This window comes from Oryza sativa, chromosome 3 (genome assembly GCF_034140825.1).
Source record: "Oryza sativa Japonica Group chromosome 3, ASM3414082v1".
NCBI lineage: Eukaryota > Viridiplantae > Streptophyta > Magnoliopsida > Poales > Poaceae > Oryza > Oryza sativa.
This window is the reverse complement of record NC_089037.1, coordinates 15,844,376-15,867,137: the sequence shown is the minus strand read 5'-3', so window position 1 is coordinate 15,867,137 and position 22,762 is coordinate 15,844,376. Positions and strand designations below refer to the sequence as shown.

Genomic DNA, 22,762 nt, shown 5'->3' with positions numbered 1-22,762 from the left:
AAGTGCGTCCCTAGCTATCTAATTAAGTAACTGGATGAACATATATGCAGGAGAGTTATTACGTACCTACTGGTTGTAACGAAGGGATTTGTGATTGTGAGACATATAAGTTGCATTACATTGAAAGAACAAAAAAGAAAGAACAGAAAGAGTTTTTTTTTTGTTTTTCAGATATATTGCACATTCAGAACATGACTCGATTTTATTTTAGATTTGTAGGCGGGCGATATATATATCCAATATGAGATTCATAGATTCATAGCAGCCGGAGAATATTGGAGGGCATGACCGAGATGTTTTTTTTTTAAGTTATGAAAGAGATCGAGATGTTAGTTGGCGGTAGCTAGCTTAGGAAACCTAGCTCTCGATCAGTCTCAGGCAAACAAATTACTTTTCTGAGATCTGTTATCTGTTAATCACCTTTTTTAAATTAGATAATAAATTGTTAATTACCTTGTTTAATTAATTTCGCTAGCTTAGATAGCACGGTGCATGCATTACAGCTTACAGGACATATATCCATAGACCTGTATACTACACGTCTACATGTATATCCAGCACGCATGCAAGTATGAATCACATGTGTATCAGCATCATCGTCGTACTAGTGTCCATTTAATTAATTACGCTAATTGAGATGGACGTGCTATAAAATTTTCGAGAGTAGGTCGGTACTTGCATTAAAATTAGGGCTGTGGCGTGACCACTGCCAGTCGATCGATCGTCTGCCTTTATAAACTCACAAACAACAGATGCATCAAACATTCAAATCAGCGGATATAGCTAGCAGAGCAGCAGTGCAGGGAGCAAACTGATTAACCGACGATCGATCATATCGAGAGATCAGCTTCAGCAGCTGGGAGAGCAAGCAAAAGCGAGAGCAGTATTTGATTCGTCAGAGAGATTGCAATTAGCTCGATGGGGAGACTGAGGCCGCCGTGCTGCGACGAGAGCAGCGTGAAGAAGGGGCCGTGGACGCGGGAGGAGGACGAGAAGCTCGTCGCCTACGTCGACCAGCACGGCGGCCATGGCAGCTGGAGGTCTCTCCCCAAGCGAGCCGGTACATATGCATCTACATATCTTTGCTTTAACTAGCTGCTTAATTATATGTTCTTTGTATTTAATTAACCATATATATGCAGAAAAACTCATGAAATTTATACAATATATATGTGCAGGGCTCAACAGGTGCTGCAAGAGCTGCCGTCTGCGATGGATTAACTATCTCAGGCCTGACATCAAGAGAGGCAACTTCACTCCTGAGGAAGAACAGGCCATCATTACCCTCCACTCCGTCCTCGGCAATAAGTATGTACATCAAAATTTATCATCCTAGTAATAGTGATACACTCAATTTAGCTTCCTCCAAAAAAAAAAACAACAACATAACATCTAGATACGAATCTAGACATTAAAATTATGTCAGAAACATACATACATCAATATATCGGAATGATGTACAAGACATATGTTTCGTGCACCGACCAGTTAAGTAACTTATGTATGTCCGTCCACAGGTGGTCGACCATCGCGACACGCCTTCCTGGGCGCACGGACAACGAGATCAAGAACTACTGGAACACGCGCCTCAAGAAGAGGCTCATCGGCGCCGGCATCGACCCGGCCACGCACCGCGCGCGGCCGCGGCCGCCGGCGCCTGGGGACCTCGCCACCGCGCTCCCGCAGCTGGTGGCGCTCGCCAGCCTGGCCGTCGACCTCGCCGTCGGCCACGCCGCCGCAGCCGGCGGTGCGTGGGGCGCCGCCAACGGCGCCGTCGACTACCAGCAGGCCGACGCGGCGGCGGCGCAGCTGCAGTGCCTCCAGCACCTCCTCCTCCAGCCACAGACGACGCCGGCCACCTCGGCGACGAGCGGCGGCGGCGGCCACCCGACCGAGCTGAACGCGGCGAGCAGCTTCCTGACCCAAGCCGTCGCGTCCTACGCCGCCGCCGCCGCGACTCCTCTCCCTTCTCTCGTGGTACCCGGTGGTAGCCAGCCTCTCGAGCTGAAACGGTGGCAAGATCACATCGGCGGCGACCATGTTGGCGCCGTGTCGCCCTTCGCCGGCGCGGCGACGGTGACCGGCCACCACGGAGGCGGCGGCGGCGGCGGCGGCGAGTTTCTGCCCTCGGAGCTGACGGCGTTGCTGTGCAGTGCGAACGCCATCGATGATTTGCAATCCAGTAATCTAGATTTCTGATGTAATTAGAGCGTGAGAGTGTAGAAGATTAAGGGTGTCGTAATCATCAGACATTAATCGAGTCGACGTGTTAATTGTTCCGTAGCATGCAGCGATGGTGACTGGCTGGCCCTGTACATGAATGAAAAGCATTGCTGATATTTGAATTTGGTGGAAACTAAGGCATATAAAAACATAAAAATCGATCGCAGGCATGTACTGTGTCTCGCTATCTGATGAAGTTCGTCTTTTGTGGATATGTAATACCATATCGTCGTTTTTTTTTTCAATGATCGAAATCAATGGTTTAATTTATATACTTGGCCTCCACCGTTACCGTTGGATACACAATTGCAATTAACCAATTAGTTTTGGAATTGAAAAAAATATAATGATAACAGATGAAGATAACTTGAATAATGTTAGATTTGTTTATTGATCAACGTCATATATATATATATATATATATATATATATATATATATATATATATATATATATATATATATATATATATATATATATATATATATATATATATATATATATATATATATATATATGCAATCTTCATATAGAAAATCACGGTGTTGTAGTTAGCTTCATCTCTACATACCATTACATCAACGACATGCATGCATCTTGCCTCCTTTGCTTACATACCATACGTTAAGTTGGGCCTATATAGTTGTATTTCTGTTACTTGATATATGGATTTTTGGTTTACAATTTAGGAGTAAATTTGGAAAATATATTTTCAAATGGATTGAAACACAAAAAAGAAGGATGATAATTTGGTAAGGTAGAATAAAGGGAGTGGATTTTGATCCCTCGAGGGGATGTCCCCTCGTTATTTGTATACCACTCAAATAGTTATTAAAAAGTTTAAAAATAATTGAGAAGATGTATAATATATGAAATATCACTCTGCAAACATGCAAATTCAAATTCAACTTCCACATCTCAAAAAGTTTGAAAACAATTGAGAAGATGTATAATATATGATATATCACTCCACAAGCATGCAAGTTCAAATTCAACTTCTACATATCACAACGAAAAGGACAAATTTAGTTGTGAACATACGTTAATTAGCTGTAGTTTAATTTGTTTTTACGTTGTGAAATATAGAAATTGAATTTGAACTTGTATGTTTGTGAAGTGATATATCACATGTTAATACATCTTCTTATTATTTTAAAAAAAATTCGTAATGGTATGCAAATAACGAGGAAACATCCTCTCGAGGGATAAAATAGTTTCCCGTAGAAGACAACATAAAAGTAAAAGGTAAATATGGCAACTGGCATCTTCATTGACAGGGGAGCCCAAATGGTTCATTAGCCCATTTCGTAAGTTACAACACCAATTAGTGCAATACATACCGACCAAACCCTCAATGCTTAGGGTGTGTTTAGTTGGGGAAAAGAAAATTTTTTGGTGTCACATCGAACGTTTGACCGTGTTGAAAGGGGTTTTCGGACACGAATGAAAAAACTAATTTCAGAACTCGCCTGGAAACCGCGAGACGAATCTTTTGAGACTAATTAAGCCGTCATTAGTATATGTGGGTTACTGTAGCACTTATGGCTAATCACGGACTAATTAGGCTTAAAAGATTCGTCTCGCGATTTCCTCCATAACTGTGCAATTAGTTTTTCTTTTTATCTATATTTAATACTTCATGCATGTGTCCAAAGATTCGATGTGATGTTTTTGGGAAAAAATTTTGGGGAACTAAACGGGCCCTTAATGTTCCAAAGGGTAGCACCCTCTGCCCCCAATAAAATAAAAATATCCAGACACCTCACATTTTTCAAAGAGCTTCGCTTAGAATTATTTTCAAGTAAATTTTCTGCGGTGCTTTTACTAGTAGTAGAAAATCGATGTGAACCCTTCATCTAATTGATCCAAAGGGGTTTAGATGTTTATACACTAGTGGAGTACCCACCTTCACTCCCGGTTTACAACCCCTTTAGTCCCGGGTTGTAAACCGGTACTACAAATCCGGAACTAAAGATGTACATTTTTAGTACTTTAGTCCCTTTAGTACCGGTTGGTACTGTTACCAACCGGGACTAAGTTTTTTTTCTTTTTTTTTCTATTTTGCATATCTTGCGCCCGATATCCCCAACAACGAAATATCATCTCCCGACATCCCAAATCATCCACAACAACATAATCATCTCAAATCATTCACAACAACATAATCCCAAATCATCCACAACATAATCATCCCAAATCATCCGCAACAACATAATCATTCTCAAATCACAGATCGAATGAACAAATTATCCTCAACAAACAATCATTCACAAATTAAGAGGGAAAAAAGAAAGAAAAAAACCCCACGGCGACCACCACGGCCACCCTCCGCGCCGGCCGCTGACCTCCTCGCGTGACGACCCCGCCGGGCGCGGCCCTCCATGCTGGCCGCCGCCTGCGACGTAGAGAGGAAGGGGAGGAGGAGAAGGATGGAGAGGGGAAGAGGAGAAGGAGTGGAGAGGAGGAGGCGTGCTGGGAGAGATAAGATCGAGGCTGGGAGAGGAGGAGGCACACGGCTCAGGGTAGCCGTAATTTTTTTAATCTTAGTCCCGGTTGTTATAATCAACCGGGACTAAATATGGGTTGACTAAATTTTTAAGTCCCGGTTGGTATTCATCTAAGTCCCGTGATAATTTTATACCGGGATAAAAAAAACAGATGTTTAGTTCCAAGTTAGAATAGAAACCCGAACTAATGTGGTTTAATTTTGCCAACCCAGTAAAGATAAGTTCTCAGTAGTGATACTGAAGTATTCAATTAGTAATAGTAGAAGCAAAGAGGGTTATAATAGTCCAATAAATAAGGACGTGAAGGGATCAAACTATAAATTTGCATAGCTAAGGTCGTGCATTGTAGGTGAGCCATCCCCTCGTTCCCGATCAGAGCAAACACGATGAGCCTATGGCACGGGAGAGTTTGAGACCAAGATTTTGCAGGATAAAGATGCATGCATGCATGCATGCATGGCTATCGATCTAGAAGACGGAAAATACCCAAAAAGATATAGTGAGAAAAATACTAATAATCGATGGCACCAACCAGTAGAGAGCGCTATAAAAATTAAGACAGCCGTTTTTTTCTTTTGCCACTTAGCAAAGTCCGCTTACTTTGGCTATTAAATTTTGTTAGTGCTCTAAATAAACTAGACAGCGGCAAAAACAAGAAAGCTGCTATTAGGGGGAAAAAAAGAAAAAGTCCTAAGAGGTTGCAAGTATTTGGGCCAAAATTGTGAAGTGGTTAAGGGGGTGTTTGGCACTTCCCCGCTATTATCGTTTTATTTTGTCCTAAGTGAACATATTTATTTTTAAAAACATGCAGTTTATTAACAATATACGAATGAGTTATAATACTATGGAAGTATTTCTCATGACAAATTTGAAAACATTAAGGGTGTGTTTAGTTCACGCCAAAATTGAAAGTTTGATTGAAATTGAAACGATGTGACAGAAAAGTTGGAAGTTTGTGTGTGTAGGAAAGTTTTGATGTTATGAAAAAATTAGAAGTTTAAAGAAAAAGTTGGGAACTAAACCATACCTAAATCTTAAAAGTTTACAGTCTAAGATTAAAATGTTTGACTTAATATAGACTAAAACGTACATAGCTAAGTTTAGCAAACCATAACATAGACAAATTATGGCTTGACATGAATATAAAATGTTGCGAGGACGACTTGGATAAACTATGGCTTGCCGATAGTAGGAACATTTTCCATGGTCACCATAACTGCCCAAAATTAAAAATCCTACGTGGTGGAGGACTTCCTATCTTCAGGAGCTAGTAGTACTACTAGATATGTTTCCTGCCCAGGAGAGCTCCTGTCTTCGGGAGCTAGTAGTACTACAACTAGATATGTTTAAGTTAAACATTTTGCATCAGCGAAACGTCGTCATGACACGCCTGTAAATTAAGCCATATGCAGCAAGAGCAATATATATGCAAAATCGATAGATTTTTTTTATCGACGGGAATCCAAGAGATTTAGGGTAACGTGGGCGCAAATGTGCGATTGTCTCGTCCGATATTCTTCCCCCACCTGTACTTCTGCCCCCATTTTGTAATCACTATTTTGTGATGACGCATGAACAACTTGAATTTGAACGCTAACTAAGATTAAAAAAAAATGTAGTAACAACTCCAATCGATGGAGATAGTAACCGGTGCAGAACCGCTGCTAACTACACCGTCAGTCAGTCCTAAAATAAATTAATCTAATATAGGACATAACACATTACACATCCTATTACGAATCTAAACAAGCCTCATATCTCTTACTAAATTACTTCCTCCGTTTCACAATGTAAGTCATTCTATATATATCTAGATTCATTAACATCAATATGAATATGGAAAATACTAAAATGACTTACATTATGAAACAGATGGAGTAACTCTCATGTCTTTTACTAAATTAACTTGGTTTAAAACAGAGGTACTTTACATTTTTTAATTAACATGTAAAGTATATAGAAAAAAATGGAAACTTGTATGGCTCGATATTACAGTCAAATCGTTTGCACGAGCCCATTTTTTTTCCGTTGAGGTGAAGAGAAAATAGTGTCGTCTATTGATCATCTATCAGTCTAAACAGCTTAATACCATCGTTGTACATCGTTCTCTATATAATCATATTGTTAATATCAATTAATTATAGATAACTAAATGGAATTATTGTGAGTTATATGTGTACCTAGATATGACGTGAAAATACTATATAAATAGTATCTGTCTAAAATACTTTTATACCATAAAAGTATCATCTACATAGCCAAGAAGAACAAATACTACCTATATATTCGATTGCCCAGATCATTGCATCGCAAGTAAAATGAGCAGCTGGTCATTTTACTTACATTGAATGACCTCCTTCGGTCATTCTAGCAAAAAAATAAATAAATAAAATGAACAGCTGGTGCATAACCTACCTGTAACATACAGGAGAGAAATATTCTATTATGATCAGTGCACAGAGTTACATAATACTAACAGCATGAGCTAGATATTAAGCAGTGAGTGAAATACAAGCGGAAGAATTTACAAGGCTAATATGGCAATGAACAAGGCAATGATCAGCCTAACTGATGTAACAACTTCGACTTCACCAAATGGCAGACATTTGGGGGTCGTCTCTGCATATCAAGTCCTCCAGTCCATTCATGAAATCACTTCCGTCAGCACCAGCTGCCTCACTTAGCATCTCGTCCTGCATCATCTGCCCAAAATCACCAAAGGCTAAGCAAGATTCAAACAGATATATAGGCTGTTTTTGAAAAAGAGAAAAGAAAAAAAAAAGGAAAGGCTAACGAAAGTAATGGAAGTCTTTCTTCGGTTTGATTTTATTTTTCAAAAACCGTGCTGTGAATTAGTGCTTGTTAGTGTAGTACCTGGTTATCAGAGTACACTAGAAGATTGGGCCTTAACAGAGAAGAATATAAGATGATTGATTATAAACAACTAGGCTCGGAAATCAAATGATTTACTAATGGTCTTTAGCAAATGAAGCATTTTCAGATTTCGGTTGTCTAGCTGAGGAAGATATCAGTTTGTCATTATTGGAAAAAAAAAAGGAACGAATGATAAAAGCAAGATAGAGCAGTGGTAAATTAGACATTTTTCCTTCACTAATGCATGACCCAGAATAGTGTGACTATCTGGTAAGAGATGAGTAGTATTAGTCATACCCTGGACTGTTGCATTTCAGCAACACAAGTTGTAAGCCTACGGTACTGTTCTCTTGCTTCTGGGTATTGTGTCATAGAGCGCACCCGGTCCAGTGCCCTCTGTAGTCTGCCTTCAGCCTGTCTTCTGCCATCCTGCAAGTAATCGTATTCATCCTCTGTTTTTGCAGGCTGGATTTGTGTCTGGCCTTCTAATTGTTTCTCAGGTCGAAAGCCACGCAAACCACGTCCCTTTCTCCTCCATCTCAATATAACTTTCTCGACAATACCTACTGACCAGACTACTTTTTTATAGTTTTTCCTCACTTGATGTCCTCGCACATGAGCCTAATGATTAAAAAAATATTTACAAGATTAATATCATCATTGAACAGGACTATTGACAAGTCATCTAATATGGCATTACATTGAATCAACAAAAGAAACTAAAGATGTTAACAACTTGTCAGTACAATAAGTACTGACTACTTGTATAACTATAAGGTGGCATATCAAAATTACTGACTTTAAATCAGGATATATGCCACCTTGACTGAATGAACTAAATAGAATACGAGAACTGACATTTAGCTTCAAGGCTGCAGCTGGGCCAATTGGCCAAATACAATTAAAGAAAAATTAATTTATTTGTGCAGTGTGCAGGACCTTTTCAAATAAATATAAAGTTGATAAATTCAATGTGAATGATCTATTCTCAAACTGAAAAGCAGAGACTTGTAAGGAACTACGTCACAAGGTCTCCTGTTGTTATTAACTACCAGATTATAGGAAAATTGTATATCAACTAGAAGGAGCTATTTGAAATCCTATATTATCATGGGAATTCAGTAGATGTAGTCTTAAGAAAGATTAGAAGAAAAAGGTTACAAGGGTACCTGTAACTTCACAATTCTCTGGCGAATGATCATAAACTCCTTTCTTCCCTTCCATCCTCGGAACTTATTTTGGATACGTACAGCAGCAGAATGCAAACGTGTATCATGTTGCCCTTGTTTGACCTTTTGAAGAGAAATAAGTGAAAATGTGTGTTCATCAGATAATCCACAATCATCATCTCCATATTCCACGACCTTCTTTCTGTGGAATGATTCCACCCTGAAGGCTTGGAATATCCTAGCTGCAGCTTGAGCGGATTTACGAACAGCACTTAATGAATCCTTTAATGATTCAGCATGAGAATCCTGTACAGCAAGCTGACCATAATTCATTTCAGGGAGATCTTCAGGAATTGTTAATCTGCATGCTTCTTCCGCATTGCTATCTTTTGATTCCTTTAAAGTAAGTGCTGACAGATGGCTTGTCAAAGCAGATTCCGCGAGAAAACCGGCAATTCCCTTGTGTCCATTCGTAGAGGCTAAATCGGCTGGAGTTCTTCCAGAAGGAAATTCAGAAGTAGGATCTGTCAATGCACCTGCTGCAGCTCCATTTGCTATAAGGACGCCCACTGTTCGCTCTCTACAAAGCATATAATAACATGGGTTCAATGTAATAGAAAAAGAAATAGCTGCAAGATATTTAGTTTCATGAAATTTAGACATATTCCGCATGCCCCTCTCCTAATCATTTTAGATAATGGAAGCTTTATCAAGACTCAGTCAATTATACCAAGTGGCTAGGGATGGAAGAGCAAGGTGGTTCTTTTTACATTAAGTGTTTGTACACCATACCCATTATCTATTTGAAAATTCTATAGTTGTCTGAAAATACCTTCCACAAGACGCAGCCCAATGAAGTGCAGTCCATCCATGAGCATCCCGAAAGTTCACATTGACACCAGCAACTAGTATTGGTCTTATAGCCCAATCGAAGCCCAGTGCAGCCGCCAAATGAATTATACCCTGTCCTTCCTTTCCCAGTATATTTGGGCCCTTCTCACAATCATATATTTTATAGATAAGCCAACAATGAAGCTTTTCTTTCATCAATTTCTTTAAACTTTGGTTCCTTGGGGTGACAACATCTTTAGAGCCGGATGGTGATCCCTGATCTGACCATTTCTCATCAAGCATCAGGGAGTTTATAGCATTGATTAACTCAAGTTTTTCATTTCCACAAACAAGCAGTTGATTGTCATCTGGCCCCAAAGTGAGTAGCTTCTCAAGACGAATTTGTAGATGCATTTCATTTATACCATTGGCTTGAGAATGTGATGTCTCCATGTACTGAGCATCAGAATCCCGGTACTCGAATTCTCGCACTTCACTACAAGCGATCCTGTTTGAGCATGTCACATAAAAGGGAACTCTTCCAGATTGATGTTCTGGTGCATAGCAGCGTAGGGAACCATCAGCTAAAACCTCAGCTGGTACTTCAACATCCCCAAACATGCATGACCACTTGCAATTTTCCACATTCTCTTTACTTGCCAGGAATGTACCAGTTACCAGAACCTGCGTGTGTAAAATAATTTAATAACTTGCAAAAGGATAGGTGGTTACTGCAGATTGCTAATCAAGTAACCATAATATTATCAACTTACAAGGCCTCAACAGACTCAAAATTGTGCATATCCTAAGATTGACAATAATTAGAAATGTAAAACAAATTGCATACCTTTGTCTTCAAACCAATATATGAGCAGCTTGGTGAAATGTCAAGAATGCTGAATAGTTGGTCTTGCGCAAGTGAAGGGCTCACTGCATAAGCATCTAACTGTTCATTAGTTGGTGCACTAGGACCATCGGCAGCATTCACAATCTCAATGCTACTCCAGAGAGCATCAGAACTTGATTTGATACCCAAATCAACCACCTCTCCAAGTTCTTTACTCATCCACCTTGAAAAGCTGTCATGTTTCTTTAAACCAGAAGACTCAATCTTAAATAGATCTAATGACAATTGCTTCAGGAGCGGATGCTTGGTGCTTCCTTCAGTATATTTATTACCATTCACCTGAAATTCAGTATGTAGATAAGTACAATATTTTGGTACTTTTTTTATCTGCAAAAGGATGATTTTTTTTTTTTGGCCATAACATTAGACATGCATTAGCTTCCATAGCATGTTGTTACATTGCCAGTTTTCTTTTGTTTTAATATTGTTGTCAATTCAAGAGTTATATTGAATGAATGTGTTATGTTGCTGTCAACACAACAGTTGTTCAAGATTTGAATTGAGAATTCAACTAGGACAAACTAGATACCCAAAGAGGCTACAAGCGAAAGATGCAAATGCGCTCTGAGGTTTGTCTATATAGACTATTTTGAAGTGGTTACACTCATGGGGCTGACTAACATGCTAAGCAAATCCCCATCTCCATCCAACATATCAAGAAAGTTAACAAGACAGTAATGAAGTACCTCTGGCGATGATATGCCAGCAAAACTTAGTGCATCAGCTTCCTTCTGGCTGAGGTTGTTAGTGTAAAGAGCTTCAGATGTATATGTCTCCAGAAGAGAGCTATCCTCCAGATTGTTAGCCTCTATCATGGAAAAAGAAGAATGAAGAGTTGGCTCCATGAATCCATTTGCATATCCTGAGAAATGCTCATCGTAAGGCATTGAATCAAACAGGGTTCTGGAAATGTCTCTTAGCCCAGAGCTGGAATCATCAAACATTCTAGCTATGTCACTGTGAGAAAATGTATGACCATTTAGATTAGATGTTCCTGGTGGCAATTCACCATGATAACCTGAAACTGTTTGCAAAAGAAAAGATGAATTAAAAGCCATTATTAGCAAGAAAATTAGAATGTAGAGGCAAGAATCATACCTTGGTTACAGATGGCTGAAGAAGAAGGGTATAAAATGTTATCCATCACGATTCCATCCAGAGGCTGCTGCATCTCAATGAGAGGGTTGTATCTGGAGCTTGCTGGGCAATTATCTGCTGCACCGAATTTCGCTTTAGATACACTGAAAGAAGGTGCATAATTGAATATGCATCAGTAAATCTATACTTAGAGTAGATGGTGCTGAACAAAGTAAGAGAAATGGCAATACCTGGTTCAGCACCTTCATACTCTGAAATCTGCCCACTAATTGGGCTTTCAGCTGCATCCATTATTTGTGGGGTCATCTGGTTCTGACTAGTAATCGAATTTGAACACGATGGACTATCAGCACCAGATAACTGCATAATTTCTTCTTTAGCACGACTAAAACTTTGCTTTACACCCTGGAAAGTTAATCATAGATAAACAAGAAACATAAATCAGATAAAATTATGGTTATGAAGGTACTGATGCACACAAAAATATTTGAAAATATGGGTAGAAAAGAACCCAATGGAACAAAATAATTCATCATCTCTAAAACAAATGACTTTATACATAATATCTTTATGTATGCTCTATCGGAAGGTGTTGAACAATGAAGTGTCTAGAGGAAGGGGCATAGATGCAGAGGGGTTTAACTGAGTTGTAGCATGAGACAGAAGGAAAGCTGAAGTTTAAGTCATAGATAGCCAAGAGTGTTTTGTGCTCTGCACATGCAGCAAGAGTGTGCCTAATAGGCTAATATAGATGGCGAATGGCCATTTCCGCATTAGATAATAACCCCATTAGCCACTTTTTTAGTTTCCCATGATACAGCAAGGGAAGCATCGTTTGTGTGGTGGACTCGTGAGTGCATGACTCCATCCACCAGGGTTCAAATCCTGATGTCCACAAATATGGCTGTGTGCATCCTTGATTGATGCTGAGGCTGGAAGTCATACTTTGTTCAAAAAAAAAAGAAGATAAGCAAAAGGTGAAAAAAAAAAGAGGAACAAATGAGAGCAAGATACTTGGTGTACACAGTATGAAATAAACCATACCTTGACTTCAAGATAGTGTACAAGAACAATGTGCGTGAAATCCCTGAAAAGTAAAGAGAATTCATTTTATTACACAGTGCATGCTTTCCTTCGGATATCAGGTCAACTATCAATACCATCCAAATGAGTCTACAGTTGAAATACAAAATATAAACATAGCACCATATTCTGCACTTACTCTTCCAACAGCCAATAGGTCCTTCTTTGGAAGTTCTCATTTTCCTCTCCATGAGCATAGTAGCAGTGTAGAACATCAATGCTGCCAGCCTAAATTAAGGAGCTTCACATTAGCAAACTAGTGCAGACAGACAACAACCAAAAGGGAGTTAAAATAAACATATGTGAACACCAATGAATAAAACAAATAGCTTGAGGTAGATTTACAAGAAATCATCTGTTATCAGTAAATGTGAAGCCAACAATTTCATTTTTATATTTCCAGATCAAAGTTGTAACCAAACTTGTGAGGTCACATTCTTGAGTACATTTTCATGCATTAGTATGGCCAGGGGAATAAGTACGGTCAACATGGTGGCTTACATAAGTCTATGATGGACAGGGCAGAGGGTAAATGGATATACGACCACATCCTTGGAAATTAGGAACTGACCATATGACATAATACACCCTTAAGCACAAAACAACCACATATAGACAAACTTCCAAATATTGGTTTCCCATAACTGAAAACCTCGTATTTGCTTACTTTTAGTTTCTCGTGAGCTTCTTTAACGGTCTTCCCATCCTTTTTCTTCCTCCAGTTATGCCCATCCTTTCTGAAGTATCTTAATGTTTTGCGGTCAAATAGAAAAAGAGAGCCACCTACAGCAACGATATGCAAATTAAGTATGCAGACATGAATCAGTGTTAAATGTTAATGAAATTGAATAAAAAGGTTCAAACAACAACGACAACACAAACCAACAACCTTAAGCAGCAAGCATCTAGAGAGAATAAACGGTTAGGAAAAGTCACATATAACAACTTCAAAGCAAACCACCCTTGGATTGTCTGTTCCAGGTTTTTTGGGGTCAAATTAGTTCCAGGATTAGTGGATGGGCAATCACATGTAATGTTTTGGGTATATATTTCAGCACTCAGGAGGCACAGGCAATCTCTTGTGAGAAGGCATTCCTCTTGTGATACAATGGGCAGGAGAACCCATTGTACTGAATCTGCTTGCTATTTAACTATTCAGCCAGTGCCCTCACTCCTCAGAAAGGATGAGAGGGACTGAAAAAATTCATTAGTGAAATGCTAAAACAAGAACGTATTTGGAGAGCTGGGATCATATGCTTAGTTGAAGTGTCCAGATATCAAATGGGTGAGAAGGCACACTAGTACATTAGAGGTGGCGATTGCTGAGGTATAGTCAGTATGTTCATCTTAATTGATGGAGTGTAATTTGAAAATAGGTTCCCTTTATATTATGTTCAAGATGTAACAGGTATACACCGACTAGCCTTGATTAACCAAGCGTTACCCTGCCAATCAACTGCAACAGCAAGCACCACACGCTCCACCACCAACCTATCCCCTTAAACATAGTAGTACTCTCACCTACCATAGCTGCGTGGTGCCTGATGCGCTGTCACCATTCACGCTTGGCAGTGCCCTCTCTGCCTCTTCCCTACCTAACATAACTGATAGGGCTTGTGACCCCCACCCTAGCACCACCCATGAACTAACCATCATAGTTGCAGTCACCGGGCTGGCTAGCCTCCTAGAGATAAGGTGGGGGAAGAGGAACCCAAGCTGTTGCCACTAAGGGTGTGTTTGGAAAATGGGTTAGGAGAGGTGGGATTGGGAAATGGAAATGAATGGAGGATAGGATAAAATGGAGTGAGATGAATGGATGGCTAGGATTAAAATTTACCCTTTAGGGGGTGGGAAATCATATCCCAAACCCATTTTCCAAACATTGCCTAAGTCCTGTTTGGATTAGAGGAACAGAGCCTTGTTCATTTTCCATATTTGTGTGTGTGGTGGTGATTTGGTTAGGCCCACTTTCACATCCTTAAAAAGTGGGCCTGATTCCTAATCCTGTGCTTTCAGTTCCTGTGTTCCAAACAGATTTTCCTATTTTTCTATCTGTGTTCCAAGGTTCAGGACCTAACCAAATAGAGGCCAATGGTGGTCATCGCTGGCACGGTGGAAGGAACGAAAGGAAAGGAATGGGGAGGTTGCCATATGATGTGCAAACAACATGCTACCATTTCCTTGAGTAGTAAATAGTCGAATTCCCGATGCGAAGCACTTCAAGTGACATCAACTGTCCCCAGCTACCAGCTAAAAATATGGATAGGATACAATTCAGAGTGACTGTACCATGACAATTCAGTGTTTCTTCTCCCCCATATCAGTTGAACCTGAAGATGGTGGATTAAGATCCAATGAGTGTCATTCTTCCCATCTACACGAGTACACGAATCCGCCCCCTCTCATCGACTCGATCCCCACCATACCATCACATATCCCCACACAACGCATCCATGCCGGGGAGGCTCGGAAAAGCTCTGCCGCGCTATTTACGCCCTGTCACTTCGCTTAGGAGTTCATCCAAAAAGTGAAGCAATTGTCTGATTACGCAAAAGATTTAGTCCACTGATGTTCAGCAGACCAGAGGAAGAAACTTAAATTTAAGAAAAAATGGACAATGATCCATACTTCCGGGCCTGTTTGGTGGCTCAGGCGAGAGAGAGAAACTCCTGTAGTTTGAGAGTATTTCGCATATTTCAGTGGGTCGCAACCATCGCTTCCTAGCCTCCAGCACCATCTGCGAAATATCTGCAAAATGACAAAATAATAATAAATCGAGAATTATTAGTCATCAGTTAGTCAACGTCGACAACCACTCCCACCCAGCTGCTGTCCACACTCTGCAATGCCGTCTTACAAAAACTTTTTGTCTGTTTCAATAATTGGAGAGAAAAGTCAAGAGATCAAATCGTAGAAAATTCTAACGAGGAGGCGCCCCAGTCGAATTCAAGCTTCTGCAGAGTGAGCCAAAAAAAAAACCAGCAACAAAAACACCAAACAAAATTCCGAATTCTTCTTCAGATGGGTAGCAGAATTGCGGGAGGGGGATTTCATCACGCCGTAAAAATTTAAAAAAAAAACAAAATTCCTTCGAACAGCATCAGGAATCTAAAAGCAAACACACGCACCCATAAACCCCCAAAGAACACCAGCAAAAATCTTCGTAATCTCACCGCCGCGCAAAACCCTAACCCCCCACGAGACGACCAGACCATATGATTTAATTTACCAGAACAACCTACCCGGGGGCTGGTTGGGCATCAAGAACTTGCGTGTCTCCGCCATGCGACCACCACCACCCGACCCGGCCAGAAACGCGCCGTCGATCGCCGGTTCGCCGTCGTCGGAGGGTGGCGCGGATTGAACCGAAGGGGAGGGAGGGATCCGCGAGGGGAATCGGGTGGGGATTTAAACCAAACCGGAGGAGGAGGAGGAAGCGCGCAGGCGCAGCGATGGCGACGCGAAGCTTCGGCGAAGGCGAAAGGAGAGCGCGCGCCGTCGAGGTGGACAAAGATACTTTTTATTTCTAAGCTTTTGTGTTTTTTTCTTTTTCTTTTTTTTTTTTTTTTGCCGAGCTGAGCTGAGGGTGAGCTGAGCTAGACGACGGCGAGAGCGAGCGAGCGAGTGTGAAAGCGAGGAAAAAAAAGTGACGGGTGGTGAGGTGGCGAAAGGACGAGAATGCCCCTACAAGGCAGGAAGGGACGAGGTGGGTGCTGACTCGTGTTCGCGCCTTTTTGTCGTCGCTTGCTTTTGGACGCTTTGGACTTTTTTCGCCCACATGGAGGAATGGAATATACCGCGATGGATTTTTTTTTCTCTTCGTTACTTCCTCCGTTTCACGGCGTAAGTCATTCTAGTATTTTTCACATTCATATTAATATTAATAAATCTAGATAGATATATATGTCTAGATTCATTAATATCAATATGAATGTGGGATATGATAGAATGACTTACATTGTGAAACGGAGGGAGTAGTAGTTTCCAAAGAATAAAAATGATACTCCGAGTCCCATTTTAATCGTAGTTGCGAGGATTCGTGTTTAATGTTTGACCATCTGTTTTATTTTTAAAAAATTAAAAAATAAATCACGCATCAAGTACGAGTCAAGTTTTATCATCTAATAACAATAAAAATACTTATCATAAAAAATTAAATAATACGGTTGGTTAAACGTTAAATATGAAAACATATAACTACATTTAAAATAGGATGGAGGGAGTACCGCTACATAAATACTCCATCCATCCCTTCATCCCATAATATAAGGGATTATTTCCTTTTGGGTAAGATTAAGAATAGCAAGAAAATACTATAATACCCCTATTAAATGAGATTTGTTTATAGGTGAGTGATTAGTTGAGGGTTAAAATAGGTAGAAATATGAATTGGAATTGATGGATATGACAAGTAGTACACCAAAATACCTTATATTGTGGGACAACTAGAAGAGGCAAAATCTCTTATATTATGGGACGGAGGGAGTAAATGAAAAGATTGGTTTGATTCGATACACCATAAAAACAAAATAATGGCTTAACATTTTGTTTCAATTTCTTGTACTCCGGGGGGAATAACTTGTTTTGAATATGTAGGGGCTTTGGATGTGGGCCTTTTTTTGTCACATAATTACTTGACTTATATATTTAGAACTAAACCAGGCCTTACTTTGCTTAAAAGGATCGTGGTTCCCTTGGTTAGAAAGGAACATATATATGACAAATTAGGCTACGAAGTGAAGATAAAAGATAGGGCGGGAAGAGAGCTAGTGTTCCGATGAACAGAGGACGGCAAGCGAGCATGCAGTGATACCTTAGTATGTGTTTGGGAGGAGGGGTCCCCCGGCATGCAAAATAAAGCATCTATTATTATATGATTAATTAAGTATTTACTATTTTTTAAAAAAATAGATTAATATAATTTTTTAAGCAACTTTCGTATAGAATTTTTTTGCAAAAAACGTATCATTTAGTAGTTTGAAAAGCATACGCGTAGAAAAGGAGGTGACGAACGGAGCCTTAATCTGTTGGGATCACTGCCACAACTACTAGTACCAAACTACGGAGCACAACAATTTTAAACTACAGTTTACGTTCAAACAAGCACTCAAATGGACGATGAATATTAGGGTGTATTTAGTTCACGCCAAGATTAAAAGTTTGGTTGAAATTAGAACGGTGTAATGGAAAAGTTGAAAGTTTATGTGTGTAGGAAAATTTTGATGTGATGGAAAAGTTGAAAGTTTAAAAAAAATATTTGGAACTAAACTCGGCCTAAGAATTGTGGTACGACTGTTGTGTGTGGATGAGGAGGGGTTGGTGAGGTGATCTGTTGCAAGGTGGTGTTTGGATTCAGGGACTAAACTTTAGTCCCTATCATATCGGATGAATTTGGAGTATAAAACATAGATTACTTATAAAACTAATTACATAAATGAGAGCTAATTCACGTGACAAATTTTTTAAGCATAATTAATCCATAATTAGCGCATGTTTATTGTAGCATCACATAAGCTAACCATAGATTAATTAGTCTCAATAGATTCGTCTCGCCAATTAGTCTAGGGTTATAGAATAGGTTTTATTAATAGTCTATGTTTAATATTTATAATTAGTGTCAAACATCCGATGTGATAGGGACTAAAAAGTTTTAGTCCCATCTAAACAGGGTCTTAACTCAAATGAGAGTGGGTCCAAGTTAACCTTGTGCATGGACAGATTTTTTTGTTGTTCTTTCTTAGCATTGATCTCTTTTCCTACACAACTAAGGCCTTGTTTAGTTTCTAAATTTTTTTTCTCAAAAACATTACATCGAATCTTTAAACACATGCATTGGAGCATTTAATATAGATAAAAAAACTAATTGCACAGTTTACATAGAAATCGCAAGACGAATCTTTTGAGCCTAATTAGTCCATGGTTAGCCATAAATGCTACAGTAACCTACATATGCTAATGACAAATTAATTAGGCTTAATAAATTCATCTCACGGTTTTCAGACGAGTTATGAAATTAGTTTTTTCATTCGTGTCCGAAAACCCCTTCCGACATCCGGTCAAATATTCGATGTGATATCCAAAAATTTTCTTTTCGCGAACTAAACAACCCCTAACTCAAATTTTAAAATTCCTAATACTAGCATCAAACTTTTGTCTTTAAGGGGCATGTTTTTAAATTAATTTGTACACTACTCCCTTCGTACCATAAAAAAATCAATGTCTTTAGTAGTAGGATGTATCACATTCAGTTCTAGATTCGTTTTTTTTATGGAACGAAGGGTTTACATATTTGTTAGGAGGTCAGTTCATGGTTGTCATTGTTTCATGGAATGATGCCACGGCCTTCCACTCATTGCCAAAGTGCTCAACCGGCAGCCCCCACGTCTACACCATCAATATATATTTTGCGATATTCGTAAGGAACAACGAATTAATTGTTCCAAAATTCTTCCATGCCACACAAAACGCACATGTTTAGCACACATCATGGTTGAGTAGATACCAAGAAAAATTTAATATAGTTGGAGTAGTACGTTACCCTGACCATTTTGAAATCATTATATACATAAAATAACTAATAAAAGCACTGAATATAAAGAAAATGTTACTACATGTGTACCTCTTGCTTGTCCCCCAACACACCACCACACATTCTGACACACGCAGAAAAAAAAAACGATGAACATTATATATATCCACTTGGTACCGGAGAATTTAACTGGCACAATAAATACAAAAATTATAACGATCGTACTCCTAATTAATATTGACTTAAAAAACGATGGGCAACCATTCTGAAATGGGTGGTTCTCCTGTGCAATCTTGTTCTTCTCATTTATTATATTATAAGAAATTGTGGTTTTAGTTTCTTTTTAAATGACACAACAAGCCTAGCTTGTACTCCTTCCTCCCAACCAGTCTGTTTTTTTTAAAAAAAAAACATCAACATTTAAAGTTTTGAAAGTTCTACGAAACGTCATGTAAAAATATCATATGGTTAAATATATATAGTACTAGTGAAACTAGCAATGCACAAAGATATTTTTTATCATGGTTCTGGAGTAATTTCATTGAGGTAAAATTAAATTGATTTTTTCAGTGTTTGAAAGATTTGATAGAAAATGATAATTAAGGCCTTCCCTACAACTTTTTTTTTTTAAAAAAGGCTGAGAACAAAACAGCAAGAGCTTGTTGTCGTCACTCATCAGGCTGGGGCCCTTGCAAGCTGCAAGCATAATGTCGATGGGGGTAAAGCCGTAAATAACACACAAATGCAGTTGGACCGCAAGCGATGACCAGGAAAAGGTGACCCCCTGTAGCATAAATTGACCACACATGAGGGTTCAAAAAAAAATTAAATTGACCACATTACATTTCCCCCGGGCAAATTTATATGGTTGGGATTATAGTATTTTGCTCTTGAGTTAATAGGCGCTAGAATTGCATATGCAGCACATGATTTTTTTTTTGCTAATTCTTTATTTTCCGGCCGCCTGCTATTCGAGTCTCACCATTCCATGAAATAAACTACTCCATCCTTCTCTAAATATTTGACACCGTTGACTTTTTAAACATGTTTGACCGTTCGTCTTATTAAAAACTTTTGTGAAATATGTAAGACTATATGTATACATAAAAGTATATTTAACAATGAATCAAATGATAGGAAAAAAATTAATAATTACTTAAATTTTTTGAATAAGACGAATGGTCAAACATTTTTAAAAAAATCAACAGCGTCAAATATTTTGGGATGGAGGGAGTATATAAATATCCATTCGAGTCTAAACGAACAAAAGCATGCGTTTGGACTGCAAATTGGTCCATAGGAATTATGTTTGCATGTTTCTTTTTAAATTAAATGTGCGCACAATCATCCACAATTATTGTCATTGACTCTCCTCGCCCATTGTATAGTCTTTGGCTTAGCTTATGCTTGATTTCGATTTTAGGATTAAACTTTGAGGGCTTCTTCAATTCTTCATAATTTACATTGGCTAACTCTTTATTTATAGGGAAATTTTGCTATGAGACATTGTGACTTTGTGGTTTTAGCTATAGGACACCACGCAAAGTGACTTTTGGGGGAAGACACTCTATAAACGTGGTAATTTGTAAGCGGACACCGCACCCATTAAAATAATAATTTCTAGTTGTAGAGGAGAGAAAAACGCATGAAATGTCAAAAATACCCCTAGACCCACGTGTCAGCTCTCCCATCTCTCTTCTCTCTCTATCCTCACCGTCGGCACTGTGGGGGTCATCTCCGCCGACGGGAGGCGGCACGGGCGGGCAGGAGAGAGAGTCGTACTTGCTCCCCGCCACAGGAACTCGGTCCGACGATGGTGCTCTTGTGCCCGTGCACGGCGCTCCTCTTCTTCGCCCTCATTGCCTTCTCCATCGTCCTCACCATCCACTTCCGCCTTTATTGTCGCTCCCCCATCAGCCACCTCCTCGCCCCTCACCACTGCCTCCACCGCATCTAACCTCTATCACCACCGTCGCCAACCACCACTGGCATTCCAGTGTCGGCCAGCTCCTTCTTCTGTCATCGGCCACCTCCTCGCCCCTCACCACTACCCGCCTTGCATCTGACCTCTGTTTCCATCGTCGCCGCCGTTGCCATCCACCACTGGGATCCCAGCGCCGGCTCGTTCCCTCTTCTGTCATCGGCGAGATCCCGCTCCCGCTCCCACTCCCTCACCGTTGCGCTCTCCCGAGTCGGAATGGTGTCACCGCCGCCGTTCCCTGTTATCGTTGTTGGGCCACTGAGGCGTGGAGGAGGAGGACAACGGTGAGGGAGTGGGAGCGTTGTCGTCGTCATTCGTGCTGGTCGCCGGCACCGGACACGAGATGTGTAGTACTAATGCCGCTGATGTTGAAGTAGTGATTGAGAGATAGAAGAGATATGGGAGATCTAACATGTAGGCCCAAGGGCATTTTAGAACTTTCACGCGATTTCTCTCTCCTCTTCAACTGAAAATTATTATTTTAATGGGTGTGATGTCCACTGGCAAATTACCACATTTATAGAGTGTTTTTTCTCCAAAAGTCACTTCGCGCGGTGTCCTACAGCTAAAACCGTGAAGTCGCAATGTCCTATAGCAAAATTTGGCTTGTTTATAAGACAAATTTTAAGAACAAAATTCAAATTTAAGGGCATCTTAGGGTGTGTTTTAGAAGAGGGAAAATGAGAAGATTGAAAACATAAGATGAGCCATTAGCGTAAAGTTAATTAAGTATTAATTATTTTAAACTCGAAAAATGGATTAATATGACTTTCTAAAACATTTTTATAGATTTTTTTTAAAACCTCATTGTTTAATACTCCCTCCATCCATAGTAGTTCGGGAAGCATGAGAGCGTAAAATGAGGGAATTTTTCTTCCTTTGTTCTCCTAACGAACGTTGCTTAGCCACATTCGGAAGAGAAGGTTGGGAACTTCTCCCGCCACACGTAAAACGGAATGACTCATTAGCACATAATTAATTAAGTATTAGATAAAATAAACTTAAAAAATAGATTAATGTATTTTTTAAATAACTTCCTATAGATTTTTTTTTCAAAAACACAATGCTTAGCAGTTTGGGAAGCGTGCTCACGAAAAACGAATGGTACAAGATGAGAGGAGGGTGTATCGAACACAACCTTTGGTTGAGTTCGAATCCGTTGGTTTGTAATTTCTTCCAACTCGAAAAATAAGATAGCTCATTAGCATATAATTAATTAAGTATTAGTTAAAAAACTTAAAAATAAATTAATATGATTTTTAAAGTAACTTTTCTATAGAATTCTTTTTGTAAAAGACGGGGGAGTAGAAGTTGAGAAATGGGAGAAAAAAACACAAAGTTACTACTTATATTAACTTTTGTCTTAAAGTACAAATTTGATTTTTGATTTCCTTATTCTTTAAATAAAAAGTTAACGGGAACATCTAGTAACAAAGGGAGTAGTTTTTTTTGGTGAATAATTACATATTTAACCTCATGCAAGCATACAACATCATCTACAATTTATGTAATTCTACAAATTAACATGCAAGCATATCCAATCATCATCCCGCACATTAT

The 22,762-nt window shown here is 39.4% G+C and overlaps 2 protein-coding genes across 6 annotated transcripts; one reads left to right on the top strand and one right to left on the bottom strand.

Annotated features, from left to right (window-relative positions):
• Positions 1–679: 679 nt before the first annotated feature.
• LOC9272330 (transcription factor MYB93) lies at positions 680–2,455 on the top strand. Its single transcript, XM_015775608.3, has 3 exons — positions 680–1,060; positions 1,179–1,308; positions 1,518–2,455. The coding sequence occupies exons 1-3, from the start codon at positions 919–921 to the stop codon at positions 2,197–2,199; spliced, it is 954 nt and encodes a 317-aa protein (XP_015631094.1). The 5' UTR covers positions 680–918; the 3' UTR covers positions 2,200–2,455.
• Positions 2,456–7,133: 4,678 nt separating this feature from the next.
• Positions 7,134–16,184, bottom strand: LOC4333007 (calmodulin-binding transcription activator 3). Of its 5 annotated transcripts, none has more exons than XM_015775603.3 (13): positions 15,935–16,184; positions 15,321–15,440; positions 13,360–13,475; positions 12,832–12,920; positions 12,654–12,696; positions 11,840–12,014; positions 11,610–11,726; positions 11,198–11,535; positions 10,452–10,790; positions 9,606–10,288; positions 8,774–9,353; positions 7,902–8,225; positions 7,134–7,432 (listed from the first exon to the last, which is right to left on the bottom strand). In XM_015775603.3, exons 1-13 carry the CDS (start codon positions 15,975–15,977, stop codon positions 7,319–7,321), a joined length of 3,081 nt encoding a protein of 1,026 aa, XP_015631089.1. In that variant the 5' UTR covers positions 15,978–16,184; the 3' UTR covers positions 7,134–7,318. The 5 variants fall into 5 exon arrangements, with proteins under 5 accessions (XP_015631089.1, XP_015631092.1, XP_015631090.1 ...); XM_015775606.3 differs by having other exon boundaries at positions 7,134–7,423; XM_015775604.3 differs by having other exon boundaries at positions 11,610–11,723.
• Between the last annotated feature and the right edge of the window lie 6,578 nt (positions 16,185–22,762).